General features: G+C 42.3%; 1 protein-coding gene and 1 long non-coding RNA gene across 2 annotated transcripts; both read right to left on the bottom strand.

Annotated features, from left to right (window-relative positions):
* Positions 1-698: 698 nt before the first annotated feature.
* LOC306914660 lies at positions 699-1,840 on the bottom strand. Its single transcript, XR_013788724.1, has 3 exons — positions 1,759-1,840; positions 900-973; positions 699-736 (listed from the first exon to the last, which is right to left on the bottom strand). It is a non-coding gene; the product is annotated as an uncharacterized lncRNA (long non-coding RNA).
* Positions 1,841-2,875: 1,035 nt separating this feature from the next.
* LOC306914395 (uncharacterized protein) lies at positions 2,876-5,287 on the bottom strand (the record flags this gene model as incomplete). The annotated part of the gene is made up of 4 exons (XM_079491389.1): positions 5,153-5,287; positions 4,635-4,769; positions 3,621-3,789; positions 2,876-3,036 (listed from the first exon to the last, which is right to left on the bottom strand). Exons 1-4 carry the CDS (start codon positions 5,222-5,224, stop codon positions 2,876-2,878), a joined length of 537 nt encoding a protein of 178 aa, XP_079347515.1. The 5' UTR covers positions 5,225-5,287.
* Between the last annotated feature and the right edge of the window lie 10,941 nt (positions 5,288-16,228).

The following is a 16,228-nucleotide window of genomic DNA, read 5'->3' as shown; positions in this document are numbered from 1 at the left end:
TCAGGAGGACATCTTTTGTAGGGATCCAGGAGGGCGGGAAGGTTTTATTGCTGAAATGAAAACAGATGATAGTCCTATGAAATACCAAGAAAGTGTAGTATATCACTCCGCATCTCCTTGACAGCCAGCCTATTTATCTCTATGGTAGTTTGCTTCAGCCGGTAGAATTTGAGCTTGGAGAGTACAGAATATTCTCCGTTGTGAATTTCTGCACATGCAATATAAAAAACGAATAAAGCACCAAGGGGTCGATGGCTGTCAAGGAGTTTAATCCTTAAATTGACACCCTGTGTCAAATAATTCAAAATACTGCTGGTATATTAAACGAAATACAAAATAAATTTCTGATCTTGTACATGAATCACCCAGACACCTCAGGTGCCCATGCAGGTCAGCCTGCATGGTAAACCATCCTGCTCCAGTGAATTCACGCGTCTTCTGTGAAAACGTAGAAGACGCTCAGGTCCCTGTGATTGACAGACTGAATTCACGTGACCGGGATGGTTTACCAGGCTAGGAAAGGTCTGCTTGAACGTGGGGAAGCATTAATTAGTGTTTAGACACCACATATAACAAATAAAACTGCCTTGCTTTGTAATAATAACCTATTTGTAGATGCTTCTTCCAGAAAATATATATATATATAACTTTATGTCAAATCAAATACATCAGAGAAACAAAGTTCAAGTTACCATTTGGGGCATGGGGCCCAATGGACCAGGGACTGTTTCTTGCCCTTGGGTAAAAGGAAAACAGGAAAATAAAGTACAAATTAAATAAAATAATTACTCCCAGCTTCTAAAATGCTGTCAGCATACAACCAAAATGTAATTGTTTTGTTTAATATCAGAGCTCAAACTCTACATGTTCCAAATACTTCATATACAGTAGATACTAACCTTTCTGGTGCGGCTCTTTTTATCAACGTACACAATTGTGTACGGTTCCCCGGGGTTGTTGTGAAAGTCACAATCTGTAAGCACAAACCATACCACTTCAAATTTATTTGTTACACAATTAATTTCTGTATTATACCCTACTCACTCACATACTGTTGAGCCTCCACCCAGAGGACGTAGTGCCTGCCTTCTACTCTTTGCACATTCAACACACCGCTCCGCTGCTGACATGCACTGCCTTACCCCGTAAGTGAAGTGACACATATTACCTCTCTTTCTTTATCAGTCAAGTTTATGTGTGTAGACTCAGGTAGACAACATAAGAAACACTTTACATAGATAAAGAATGCCATTACAAGAGCAGTGTTTTCCAAAAAGTACACCGACATATGATAACTCAGAGGCTGGGGTTAGACAGCAGCATACTAGAATTCTGAGACTCATTCAGTCGACACAGAACACTTTTCAGGCCCTATTGAAAAACCTGATTAGATGTACAAATTAAATGGGTCTGCAGAGACTTCTGGCTTCTCCATTTACCCAAGCGTGGCCTTGAAACTGGTTCAGTTCAGTTTATTTCCAGCTCTTTTGAACAAAATGTGCATACATTGTGCATTTAATGCAATTTGGGCAAGACATGATCACAGTCACAAGTCCAAGGCACAAGTTGCCAAGTTCATTTGACTTGTCAGATTCAGAGACACCCTCTATGGTGCAAGGTAATGGAGTCTCACCTAGACACAGATTTTGACCAGAAGGTCAAGATTCAATGTATCCCCTGAGCAAGCACCATTAGTGCAATCATATAAATGGCAACATATGCACAGGAATCCAGGATTATAACAATAGTCATTCATACCATCATCCCCGTTCTCCTCACTCTCCTCACTCCTCTTGGCCAAGATGGTCACCACAGGGCCAGGCGTGCTACATGGAGGGGAAAAAAAGGGAATTAAGGCCTGTGGTCTTTGCCTCGCAAGCCAGGTTCTCAAACACCACGCACCTTTCCAGTCTCTGGTCTGGTCCTCATACCCAGAAGTTATGAGGGAATGCCTACTGAGTAGCAAAAAACTACTTTCTGGCCTTGACAGCCCATACATGCAAACAGAAAAGTCCTATATGATTGCATTACACTCACTTTGCCACTCGATCTGCCATTCACTTTATGCATGCGCATACCCTCTATTGAAATGAAATTTAAGTTGCTGAGCAAGAGCAAAAGATTGCCCACCTGTTCTGCATAGTTATGATCACCTCTATTGACTTATGCAGACCGTGGCCATCTTGAGATCAGAGTTTGGAAGCGCTCGCTTTCAGCAAAGCAACGTCCTGCTGCTTTCTGCATTTGGCTATGTGCAAATTCAAAACAGTTGGTATGCAGGGCAGGGCCATTGAGTGATATCGAACGAGCGCTTCCAAACTCCAACACATAAATAATCACCTGCAAGGAATTGCAACTAGTTAGCAACCTGCAATTAACTTAAAAGGAGAATTCCATACTAGAGGCTTTCTTACCTTTATTTGTAGTTGTTACGTCCCCACCAAAGAGGTCCAGGTGTTATTTTGTGCAAAAGTGCATTATTGGCTATTTCCCCTACCATAAACCCTCAATGGGGGTTGGGTTTTTGTGCTAAAATTGGCTTATTTCCATCGAAATAAGTAGTAAAGTGTGCCACTTGGGATACTATTTACATTCTGAAGAGGATACAAAAAAAAAGATTTTTGAGCGATGGAAATAAGCGAATTGGCACAACACCCCATAGCCCCATTCAATTCAATGCAATTCATTGAGGGCTTATGGTAGGGGAAATAGCCAATAATGCGCTTTTGCACAAAATAACACCTGGACCTCTTTGGTGGGGACGTAACAACTACAAATAAAGGTAAGAAAGCCTTCTAGTATTCTCCTTTAATGGCAAGATGGCTGCGGTCTGCATATACTCAATTGCTCAGCATCTTCTATTCTGTATCGTCACTTACCTTGTAGTTGGTCCCTCCTTCTTCTTCTTCTTCTTCTTCTTCTTCTTCTTCGGCGGCTCAGCCGAAGAAGAAGCTTCCTTTGCCTCCACCATCTGTTCCTGCTCCTTCCTGCTCTCTTTCCCGTCCTCTTCTCTGGCCTCACCCATCTCTCCACCCTCTACTTGTCCATCCTCATCACCCATGTCTTCCTCCATCTCTCCACCCTTCTTCTTCGTCTCAACTTCCTCTGCCTCCACCATCTCTTCCTGCTCCTTCCTGCTCTCATTCCCGCCCTCTTCTCCGGCCTCACCCATCTCTCCACCTTCTACATCCCCTACTTGTCCATCCTCATCACCCATGTCTTCCTCCATCTCTCCACCCTTCTTCTTCGTCTCCGTGTCAACTTCCTCTGCCTCCACCATCTCTTCCTGCTCCTTCCTGCTCTCATTCCCGCCCTCTTCTCCGGCCTCACCCATCTCTCCACCTTCTACATCCCCTACTTGTCCATCCTCATCACCCACGTCTTCCTCCACCTCACCCTCTGCATCCCCTGCCAACTCTGCCCCCATCTCTCTCTCCTCTACTCTCTCGCTCTCCTCTCCTCCTATGTCCTGCGTGTCTCTCCCCTCTTCCCTCACAGAATTGCATGCTTTTAAAGAACAAAAACAGAAAAACAAAAAAGGTATAGTACATTTAAATATGCTCCATCTGGACATAATACAGGACCAATGTCATGGATATAGATATCGTGCTCTAACCTACCTTGGAGTAATCCGTCAAAAAGGGCCAGCATCTTGCGCAGTAAAACATGCCCCTCTGGGGGAAGCTCAAAGGGAAAGTGCATGTCGGCGTTCCAGCCGGCATTCTTTCCCTTTGTGGGCTTCCCCCAGAGGAGCAAGGGAACGTGCCCCAATGCCTTCATTTTCTCCACCTAAAGCAATGAAAAGCATAACAGCAAACATTGTCATGGCAGGGTTACAAAGCCCAATGAACGGCTATTTCAGCTGGTGTCGTTCACTGAAAAAAGCAGACAAACCCTGTATGCTTTAGCCTGGCATGGCCAGACTAATATCACAATAAAACTTTATTTGGAGCACTTTTCATGACATGTAGCTCAAAGTGCTTTACAGAGCAATGAAGAAAAAATAAAAGCAAAAGCATGATACATTAAAATAATATCAAAAAGGCAGTGAATAAGGCAAAACATCGAGGACATGAATAACACAGGATTAAAAAGTATTAAGAAATGGCTCTTGAACTTTAAAGCCATCATTCTCCTGCCTGTCTTAGGTATAATGGGAGTTTATTCCAAGCCGTAGAGACAAAACCGTTTTTGAAAGGTCAACCACACCTACAGTGTGCAACTCCTGAGTTGCACTTGTGTGTTTTGACCTTAAAAACGGTTTTGTCCCAACCCTTTGGTGTGGTTTGGGCTTAAGACAAGACATAGGTTGTGCAGGTGCTACATGGTTTAATTTCTAGTCATGTTTTGACCAAATTGACATTTCCACTCTCCATCTAAGACTGCGGATATCCAAATCAGAATGCTTGTTATATTCCAAAAGTTACGCAGGCACTTATGCTATGAGGCCAACTTTCTGACTTAGGCAGAAATTATTTTGAATGTAACAAGCATTCGGATGAAGGGAAACACCATAAGTCAATAAACCAAGTCCCTAAATAAGACAAAAACATTCATAGTATAAAACTACAAAATAAATACAATAGACCAAAAATACAATAATACAAAATAGAAAGAAAAAAAATATGTATTACCAACTCCAATGCACGGTCCACGACTTTCGAGCCATTGCCGGCCTTCTTGGTCTTTGCTGCCCACTGGGGAGCGGTTTTGCGGAACTCTTCCAGGGTCTTGGTGTGGCGCTCTTTGAAGCCCAACAGCTGCCCACACTGTGTAAGTGAGAGAGAGAGCAAGGATGAGAGCACTATAAGAGGTACAATTAAGATACAAATGGGTTCTCTTAAACTCTAAATGAAAATTAACTTAACACACAAAATATGCTGTTGAGTTAATACACAACCAGGAAAATGTCAATGTCAATTATCTGGCCAGTGGCCACAGACATTATGCCATAATCTGTCATTATTGCAATGCTAGTACAGATGTTGCCATTTTCTTGAATGCCTAAACACCTGGTTGACTGCACAGTTTAACAGACTCAATATCCCCTTTTAGCTATAATAGGATGTGATTTATAAAAGAAACGTACAGTCAAATTCTATTTCAAATGCAGTATATGCTAAAGGCATACTGTACTGTATATATTACCTACCTTTTTGCATGTTTGAATGCCACATGGCATCTTTGCCTTGCATTGGTGGCAGGTCCTGGTGTTAGAGGGCATTTCTACAATTATTATTTTAAGGGAAAGGGGGGAAACAATTACTTAAAGCAGCACTAATTAAACATTGTAATGAATATAATGTACATTTCTCCAATCTGTATAGTAGACTACGTTATAATATAATAACCTACTCTTTCAATGTGCTTGAGCTTCACTGTGGGGGAGAAAGAGAGAGAGAGAGAGAGATAATTAACATACATAACTACACTATATTATACTGTAATCCTAAATAACTATGTAATGTAATTGTCATCTTTATTCTATCTTATTTATTTATACAAAAAAAATATGTATTTTGGCTCCTACAATTTTGATGAGATTTGAATTACAATGACCAAATGACTCAATTTGACATAAGGTAATATTAATACACCACATACATAGAAATAGTAATCTAGATTCATAGTAAACCAAGAACCACTACCTACATACCTATCTCTATCTAACCTAGTGGTTCCAAAAGTGGGGTCCGTGGACCCCCAGGGGTACCTGAGGGAGTTCCAGGGGGTCCCCAGCTAAATTATAGTTTGGAACCAAATGGACCATTATGGGTCTGTAACTCAGAGTCTACACAAATGGAACCAAATGGACCCGTTCCATTTGTACACTCTCAGAGTTAAAATAACATTGATTTTACAATATAAATTGGTGGTCCCAGAGATAGAAATGCCATTAAATGGGGGGTCCGTAGACTAATGCATGTCAAACTGGGGGTCCTTGAAATTAAACCGTAAAAACTTCTTATGGGGGTCCCTGGCATGTCTTTTCAAATGGGGTATTGCATTGTGGTAAGGGTTTGAGCAACACATGAGGTGACCGAGAGGCAGATGTCAAAATAGTTATTTAAATTATATTTGTAGGGTCAAAGTCTCCGCCATCTTCATTCACTTTATCATGATAGCAACCTTTCATAGGGCCCATCTATTGGTTTACATCCTCTTAGCATACCATGTAATGAACTGTATTTTCATTTGCTTTTTCTGCAAACTGCAGAAAAAAGTACTCATTCAATACATATAGCTGCTGAATAGCCACCGCGGGGCTACAGCGTCATCTAGCATGCTAAAAAATACAAAGATAAATTGCAAATCTGAGACATGGTCCCATGAGACATGGTCCCTAACGACATGGTCCCTGTCGCCCTCCTAGACTGCTCAGCTGGTTCACACGGGCATCAACGTGATTTTGCTGGCTTCCATTGACAACGAATGGTAGACCGCATCGTTTAATCTGCCTGTGTGAACGGGCAGATCATTAGATTAATAAAAAAGCAATCCATAATAAAAACTCACCTTAAACATACACCTGAAAAACTTCTGCTTGTTCTCCGGAAGTCGCATGTGGATTGTGGAGCGACTCCCCAACCCCCCCACCACCCCCCCCCCCCCCCCCGTCCCGGAAGTTCCATGTGGAGCGAGCCAATAAATAACAATAATAATAATAATAATAATAATAATAATAATAATATAGAAGCAGTAAATATGTAGGCCTACAGATTGTTGGGCTTTCTATTAATGTATAATTAATATAATAATAATAATAATAATAATAATAATAATAATAATAATAATATAGAAGCAGTAAATATGTAGGCCTACAGATTGTTGGGCTTTCTATTAATGTATCATTAATATAATAATAATAATAATAATAATAATAATAATAATAATAATAATAATAATATAGAAGTATTATTATTATTCTAAGTAGCACAATGGCTGAACTATTATAGCATTTAGCTTCCAGAGTGATTTACACATACATCAAATACATAGAAATAGTCGTCAAACATCATCAGTAGTGATATATATTTTATTGAGTGTTGTTAATATTGCAAACCTATCGATTTTTTTTATTTTCGTGACGTGACGTCACTGACGAGCAACGTATAGAAGTGAACGGGGAGGAAATAAAGTAAATATACACGGAATGTCGGGGAATCTAGTGTCATATGCACGCATTTGCAGTGTGCCAATCCGTGCTATTTCACCGTATTTGGGGGAGAGTGGGTTGGTTGTGACAGATGAGCTCCCCAAAATCCTTCTTCCCCTGCCTGTCACCTTTTTGGGAGCGCCACCCTTGAGAAGATTTTGGCGCCCTCCTAGACTGCTCAGCTGGTTCCTCTTGTGTCTTCTGCCACGTCACTTCAGAATTTTCACGTACTGTAGCTGCTCTGGTTCTTCGTTCTTCGGAACTAGGCACGCCTGTCCGCATCAACTGCGTAACTGCTCTGGCGGCCCTTCTGGTTGCCTCATACCTATGGGCTATGTCGTATGCTTTAGCCAGGGTGCGTGGCTGCAGCTCCAAAAGCTTCTGCACCACTTCAGCATCAGCCAGGGCGTTTGTGAAGATCTCCACGCCAATGACATCCTGTTCACGTTCGGTGCGGTCAGCATATGCAATAGAAACCTTCTCGTAGATCTCTCAGAGTGTGCAGGGCTTCACTTGATTGTCGGATTCTTTGTCTCAGTTCGATGCCAGTGGCCGCTGCATGCGCCGAGCATGGCCCATAAGCAGCCTCTATCTCATTCACGATCCGCTGGTAACTCCACTTACTCGATCTTGGATTCTTATGAACAATAGCGCCAGCTGCTCCGCACAAGCTGAACCTCTGTTGCTCCACCATGGTCTTCTCTGACCAGCGGTTTGCTCGTGCACAGCTCTCAAAATGATAAATGAAGTCCTTCCATGCACCTGACCCATCAAACTGAGCTGGTCGAAGTGTGGGAATTCTCTCTCTTGCAGGCGGTTCATCGTCACTGCTGCCCGCGATGTCATCACGGCACAATGTTGGTTCAAGAAACTCATAATCACACTGTTCCTGTTCAACTCCTATTGGCAGCTGTGTGTTCATTGTTGGGATGTGGTTGTAGCCCATGGCTTGAACTCCATAACTTTGCCCCATATGTTGTGGCATACATGTAGTGGGGGGCGCTGCAGCTGGTAGGAAATGGGCTCCATAACTTTGCCCCATATGTTATGGCATATATGTGATGAGGGGCGATGTAGATGGTAGGAAAGGGGCTTGGTACAGGGCGGCTGGGCCTGGGGTGCTGGTAACACAGTAATTATAGTTCATGGCGTTGAAAGGGTTAGTGGGATGTAAAGCAGTCACAGGGGCAGGGGCTGTAATCTGGCTATTTGTAATGGCGTTGAAAGGGTTAATGGAATGTCCATCAACCACAAAGGCAGGGGCTGTAATGTGGCTTTTTGTAATGTGGCCATGCGTTGGCACCGAGTAGGGAGTGGAATGGTATTGATAACCCATCTGATTAAAAGTCATTGACTCATCGTGTGTAGACATTTGCTGGGCTGGCTGTGTTGTGAAAGGATTAGTAGGTTGTGGAACTTGTGGTGTCATGGGAAGATATTCCATATTTGCATGCGTCGGTGATGCACAACCTGACATTGTTGACTCTGGCGAGGCTAACGTTAGCTCCATGCTAACCATAAAGGGGTTGGTGGTGTTGCCTTGATTTGTTGTCAGGAACGGATTTGTGCAACAATGCATTTCATTTTTAACAATCCCATAATTTCTGTGCTCCTCCATTTTCCACGTTGAATAATAAAAAAACAACTTCCGTGCCTCTACCTTGTATGAGTTGATCCCGGACGGGCCCCCAGTGTTACCGTTTTCCCTCCGCAGCTTCAACCCGTGGTTGACAGCTCTGCATGGAAAGTGGCTCGTTATGGTAACTTAAAGATATTTTTTTTTTGCGGCTTACGCCTTTTATTGGTTTTTGAAGGGACAGACAGTAGGCTGACAGGAAACGGGAGAGAGATGGGGGAAGACATGCAGTAAAGGCCGTGTCGGGCTCGGGAGTCTAACCCGCGGCACACTGCGACTGGATTACCAGTCGGGTGCCCAGACGGTTACGCCACCGCCTGGGCTCGTTATGGTAACTTAACAGTCCAAAAACTTCTTGGTAGAGAACGGTCGTTTTATTATATCATTGAAGGTCAGGTGGTACAACACTTCATACAATCTGCTTTGCTGTATTTCTCTCTTTCTTACTGTATTTATTTATTATCCTCTCGTTACAACTGTGTACATTTCTTCTCCTTGTATAACATCCGCACCGGCACATTTACGTTCAGCACGCGTCATCACGTTGACTCCCAAGACCCACCCCCTTAAAGGGCCATGCAGGCCTGGCATATAACAACGCGTTGTGAGCTTGCAGATCAACCATTTATCAGCAGGCAACACATTGTACGACGAAGTACTAGTCAGGCTTCACTTGACCGCTGTGTTTTGTTGACCTAGGCGTCGTTATACAGCGCTCCTCGACACAAACATGGGAGGCTATAGTTTTCGGTGGCAGCGTGGCTTGTTGTGTTTAATCAAACAACATCAAGTTACCTCAGTGTTTTGGGGTCGTGACATGACATGTTCTACGTATGTGTTTGGATGGATCAGCGCGAGCGGCGTGCACGTCATCATATAGTTGTGACTTTGAGCTGCTTGCATTAGAAAGTGATATAGCTGGATTTTCGCCTAGAAGAGGGCATGGAAATCTGGGACACTGTTGTACGTAGTGAACTGTCAAGAGATTGACGTTCACGGGTCAAGACTGCGTATGCGTTAAAATATTTTAAAGCAATTAACACAATCTATGGCTCTTGATAGCCGCAATTTGCAACTCTAGATTTTTTTATAATGGGATTAATCTAGAGTTGCAATACCCTCAATTGACTCCACACTCATCCAATTTGGTTTGCGATCCGCTTGTCTTAAACGACGTTAAACTCACCAACATTGCAGCTGTAGTCCAAGCTTGAATTATCCTCTTTCAATCTGCTGAGCTTGTTTTTCATAAAAATCCACCGTAGAGATAGAGATATTATGAGCTACTTTCTGTCAAGACAAGTGTTGCAGTTTGGAAGCACTCGTTTTTGTTAACGGGTCGCGCTGCTGCCTCCTGCATTATGTGCAAATTCGAAACAGGTGGTACGCAGGGCCGTTCAGTGACATACGACGAGTGTTTCCAAACTCCAGCACTTAGAAAAAGAATCACCTGCACAGAATTTCTTGACAGAAAGTAGCTAATAACATGTCTACGGTGGATTTTTATGAAAAACAAGTTCGGCAGATTGAAAGAGGATAATTCAAGCTTGGACTACAGCTGCAATGTTGGTGATTTTAACGTTGTTTAAGACAAGCGGATCGCAAACCAAATTGAATGAGTGGGGAGTCAATGGAGGGTATTGCAAGTCTAGATTAATCCCATTATTAAAAAAATCTAGCGTTGCAAATTGTGGCTAGGCTCTTGACTGCTACAAAATAATATAGTAGAGTACTCTTTCGGTGCGCATTTTCGAACGTACTGAAACTGAGATTTGTGATTAATTGTGGATGTTGTTTAAATGCTGTATTATATTTGAAGAAAGAGGGCAATTGAATATAGTTGATTTTAGTTTCAAATAGTCGTTTAAAGTAATGATTTTTAGCTTGTGGGAGTTTGTAGCGTGAAGCCATTTTAATATCACAAAATTACATTATAAAAGTGGTCAAATTGTCATTTCTATTCAAAAGAATAGCAAATATTGATTTATAAGCAATTGATTTATAAACAATGTTAGAATGTTGCTTGAGTTTGTAGATGAAGTAGATTATAGTCAAATTAAACTATCAATTTTTAAGCCCAAACTACACCAAAGTTTCGGGACGAGATCTGTTTAAGATCAACCACAGCAATGCGATTGAATGAATTGCATTGATGTGTTGAACTTAACAGGAAAATGGTTTTGTCCCAAAGTTATAATAATTGTGTATTACTTTGTAATTACTATAGGTGTTTGTTAGGTTGACTGCAAAATGCAAAAAGTGCTGTAAAACAAAAAGACAATACATTAAGATTTCATTTCAGATATTTAATTTAAACAAAAAAAACTTTGAATATAATTTAAACTTAAATTCTTCCTTAATAGGGAAAATAAATAAATAAATAAAATTAAAACAATTAAACGAAAGACGTAACTTCACATAACTCAGTATCAGATTCAGTAATCATGTCAGGTGATGGGGGTGCTGGGGGTGTCTCTGCTGCTTGGGGGGGTGAAATGGACGTGATGATGAGTGATGGGGTGTGTTGTATTGTGACGGGGTCTAGGTCCAAAAAGTGCTCGGTGATGGCTGTTGCTGTGGTGACCTAAGTGGTTTGTATTTAAATAAGTGTTTAATGTGGCTGTTGTGATGGTGAGTCTGATGGGTTGTGACTGTGTGGGGGATTGAATGGCCAAAATACCGGATGTGACTGTTGTGAATTTAAGTGTTTTTTGTGCCATGTGACATTTCGTGCAAGTGTTGATTTTGGTGTTAACATTAAAGGTGTCGGGATTTTGGATGTGGGTGCAAAGTGCGCATTTTCTTTTTTCAGTGATTTGTGCTCCCGTGATTTCTCCTGTGACTGTGCAGGTGCTCGTTGATGGTGCGTGATCTAGGGTAAGTGCAAGAATTGATTGGGGAATATTTAGTGGTTCATTGTGGGGGGTGATTGTGGAGGATGCGGTGGTGGTGAGTGTACTGCAGGGGAATGTGCGGTGAGTGAGATTAGTGAAGATGTATGTTGTGTGTTGGTGCAGTGTGTTGGTGTGAGTGTCCCATATGGTGCATTGTGTCTTGTCTGTGGTGTCTGCGATTTCAATTATTTGTAGTGGTGTGGGTCCTTTGTGCGTGTTTCCGGTGGTTGTGGGGTGAAGTTCTGTGACTGTAGCGGTGATTTGTCCAATCTGATGAGAAAATAAATTTGTATATTTAGTTATACTTTTGATATACGATTTTCAGTGTTGTAGTGATGATAAGTACTCAAATATTTTACTTAAGTAAAAATACTGCAATGTAGTTGTACTCTGTTACAAGTAGAAGTCCCGTATTCGAAATGTACTAAAGTAAAAGTGTATCCGTGTCAAAATGTACTTAAAGTACTAAAAGTAAAAGTACTCATGTTGCAGAATGTCCCATTTCACAAGTTCAAAATAGCCAATCTACAAGCTGAAACGATGTTTTAAGATTGTTTTGTTCTACATCTGCAATGTTGGTGAGCTTTATGTTTATACAAGATGATTGGAATGTGTAATTTGATCCGGTTATCTGAGGGTATTGCAACTCTAGATTATATATATATATATATATATATATATATATATATATATATCCTAGCTGCATATTGTACAGAGTGAGTGCACTGTGCAATACAAATGAATAGGCATATAGGCAGTGTTGGTCAGCTAGGCTACATATGTAGCTTAATTCACTTGGCTGACATTATTCCTTGTAGTTAATGACCAAACGGATAACAATGAATCATAGCTAATAAATAGGCCTATTAACTTTATTAGACCTATTGCATACTCCACTATACGTGCAGGTATTTGAGCCTTGATTCTTAATGGAAAAAAACCCATCAAATTAGCTAAAAGGAATAATGTCGGACAAGTTAAGCTAGGCCTACATGTAGCTGCCCAACACTGCCTATAGGCTATTAAGTCATCTTAGCTATTTGCGGTGAAACAAACAGAAAACAAAATATCTTTAAAAACTATTGTTAGAATCCACCTTCAAAATTAAACTCAATTATGTGAATGTATTCTATTGTGCGGTAGTTTAAGAATGAAAAATATATTCATATAATACTTACTTTTTGCCGGTTTGAAAGTTGTTTGACTTGTGCCAGGGTTATTGCTTGTAGGTCTGTAGGTGGTGATCTTTTGAAAAGTGGTTCTGAGGTATATAGTATTTGGCTTCTGCTGCTGAGTTGTATATTGAACTTGTTGGTGTCTGTAAGACAAGTATTAAATGCACACATTTCTTTATTATGGCAGTATTTGATAGTTATTTTAGTGTAGGTCTATACAGGCATATGACATAGCAAATGTTAAATGGAGATAATTCAACTTACATTGGTTGATGGCTTTTTTTATGTTGGTGAAGGTGGTTGGTGATTCCTGGTTTTCGCATTTTGTAATTGTTGCATGGTGGCTTGATGAAAAATATACACAGTCCATATATTCCTCGGGTGCGGTTTGTAGTATGAAATTGAAATATTTGACGTTTGTTTTACTTATTTTGATGTCGGTGGTGTTGAAAATGAATCCTGTTGCAGTTGTGTCGTCATATTTCGCTAGTTTGAGTGCAGATGCCATTGTCTGGTGTCGGTTGAATGAGTTACTCAATGTTCGAGTAGCTGTTTGTTTCTTAATTGGTGGTATTTATAGGGGAACATATTCAAATTCAGTGATTTTGAATATCACTGAATTTAAATGACATGTGGACATTCTATTCTTGTATTTATATGATTATGAGGAGACCTGTGTTGATGGCAACAATTAACTCATGTGTTTCTCGTTTGTGGAAAACAAGAAAATCAGAAAGAATAAACATGCGGTGTTGGAGGATTACAATTTACAATTTAGGCATTTAGCAGACGCTCTTAATCCAGGGCGACTTACATTAAGCAAGAACAAAAAGCATGGGAATACATCACATATGTAAAATGCATTTATCGCGAAACATGCGTAAGCTAAGAACGTGACTAGAACATATCTATATAATGACACTATACATATAAACTATAACTAGAACATATCTATATAATGACACTATACATATAAACTATACATATATGCTATACTATGCTGTACATATATACTATGAAGTGCTATGACTACATACAATGCACTTATTGTGCTGTCTACATGACATGCTATAAGTCTGTTTCAAATGCTATATAAGTCTAAGAAGTGCTGTCTAAGGGGGGTAGGGTAAGTGCTATGGGCCATGATGGAGTCTGAAAAGGTGGGTTTAGAGACTCCGGCGGAAGATCGGGAGTGATGCTGCAGTTCTGATTGCAACGGGAAGTGCATTCCACAGTTTTGGGGCCAGAAGGGAGAAGAGTTTGGGACGTGTGGAGCGTTGTCCCGGCGTTTTTAGTGAGGGTACTTCCAGCTTCCCTGCGTTGGCTGATCTGAGTGCGCGGGAGGGTTTGTAGGGTTCAATCATGCTGGCAAGATATGGGGGAGCCATACCTTTGGTTGCTTTAAATGCCAACATCAGAGTTTTGTATTCTGTGCGGGCAGCGACCGGGAGCCAGTGCAGGGAGCGGAGCAGGGGGGAGACATGTGAGAATTTTGGCTGGTTGAAGACCAAGCGAGCTGCGGCATTTTGGATCAGTTGGAGAGGCTTCAGTGCACATGCCGGTAGGCCAGTAAGGAGAGAGTTACAATAGTCAAGTTTTGACAGGACTGTTGTCTGGATTAGGAGCTGGGATGATTCCTGGGTGAGGAACGGTCTAATTCGTCGTATGTTATAGAGTGTGAACCTACAGGATCGAGTGACAGCTGTGATGTGAGTTTTGAACGAGAGCTGACTGTCCAGGACAACACCAAGGTTCCTGACTGTTGGGATAGACGTTACCAGGGCGTTGTCTACGGAAATAGTTAGCTCCCGCATCGGGCAGGACTTAGCTGGGAAGAAGAGAAGCTCAGTCTTGTCTGGGTTCAGCTTGAGGTGGTTGGAGGACATCCACTGTGAGATGTCAGCCAGGCAAGCAGTGATGCACTCTTCCACCTGGGTGGCAGAGGGGGGGGAAGGATAGAAACAGTTGTGTGTCATCGGCATAACAGTGATAGGATATATTGTGAGCAGAGATGATAGTGCCAAGGGATTTAGTGTACAGTGAGAAAAGGAGGGGACCAAGTACAGATCCCTGTGGGACCCCAGTTTGGAGGGTTCGGGGGGATGATAACAGACCTTTCCAGGAGACCTGGTAGGTCCGGTCGGTGAGGTAAGAGGAGAACCACTTTAGTGCCGTCCCGCCGATGCCTAGATCCGCTAGGGTGTCTAGGAGCAGCTGGTGGTTCACTGTGTCAAATGCTGCTGATAGGTCTAGGAGAATCAGGACTGCAGAGTGGGAAGCAGCCTGGGCAGCATGTAGTGCTTCTGTGACTGCCAGCAGGGCAGTTTCTGTGGAGTGGGCCTTTTTGAATCCGGACTGGTTGGGATCCAGCAGGTTGTTATGTGAGAGATGGAGAGAGAGCTGGTTGGAGACAACACGTTCAATGCTTTTTGATAGAAATGAAAGGAGTGATACCGGTCTGTAGTTCTTGACATCTGAGGGGTCAAGGGTTGGTTTCTTGAGGAGTGGTGTTACTCTGGCTGACTTGAGGGCAGATGGGACGCAGCCTGAGGTTACTGAGGTGTTGATGATGGAGGTGATGAAGGGGAGCAGATCAGGTGCGATGGTCTGGAAGATTGGAGACGGGACAGGGTCGAGAGGACAGGTGGTAGGTCTAGTGGAAGTCACTAGTTGTAGGACCTCGTCTGGGGAAAGAGGAGAGAAGGAGGACATGCATAGTATGTTGGGGTTATTGTTGGTTGAGTCAGATGCCACTTTATGGGGGGGGGGGGGGGGAGGAGCTGCTGATATCGTCAACCTTCTTCTCGAAGTAGTTGACAAAAACATCAGCAGTGAGGGATGAAGGTTGAGTGGGGGGAGGGGGCTTAAGGAGGGAGGAGAAAGTGGAGAAGAGCTTCCTTGGGTTAGAAGTACAGGATTGGATTTTGGTGTGGTAAAAAGAGGTTTTAGCAGTGGTTAGTGAGAGGGAGAAGGCAGAGAGGAGTGAGTGAAAGTGGGATAGGTCATCAGGTAGCTTTGTCTTGCGCCACTTCCTTTCGGCTGCCCTTAGGGGTGTTCGTTCAGATCTGAGAGTTTCAGATAACCAGGGAGCCGGTGGACATGAGCGAGCTGGCCTGGATGAGAGCGGGCAGTGTTGGTCGAATGCAGATGAGATAGAGGAGAGGAAGGATGAGGTTGCAGAGTCAGGTGAGAGAGAGAGGAAGGACTCCAGGGAGGGTAGAGAGGAGAGAATAGAGGATGAGAGGGAGGATGCAGCTATATGATTCCTACTTGTGGACAATATCTGGTCTGGATTCGATGTTGACTCCTGTCCATCGCTCTTGTCCATTCTAACTTTAGAGTTATGGACCAGAGGTTTGGATGACAT

This window comes from Electrona antarctica (genome assembly GCF_951216825.1).
Source record: "Electrona antarctica genome assembly, chromosome: 21".
Classification (NCBI taxonomy): Eukaryota; Metazoa; Chordata; class Actinopteri; order Myctophiformes; family Myctophidae; genus Electrona; species Electrona antarctica.
This window is presented reverse-complemented; position numbering and strand designations above follow the sequence as displayed.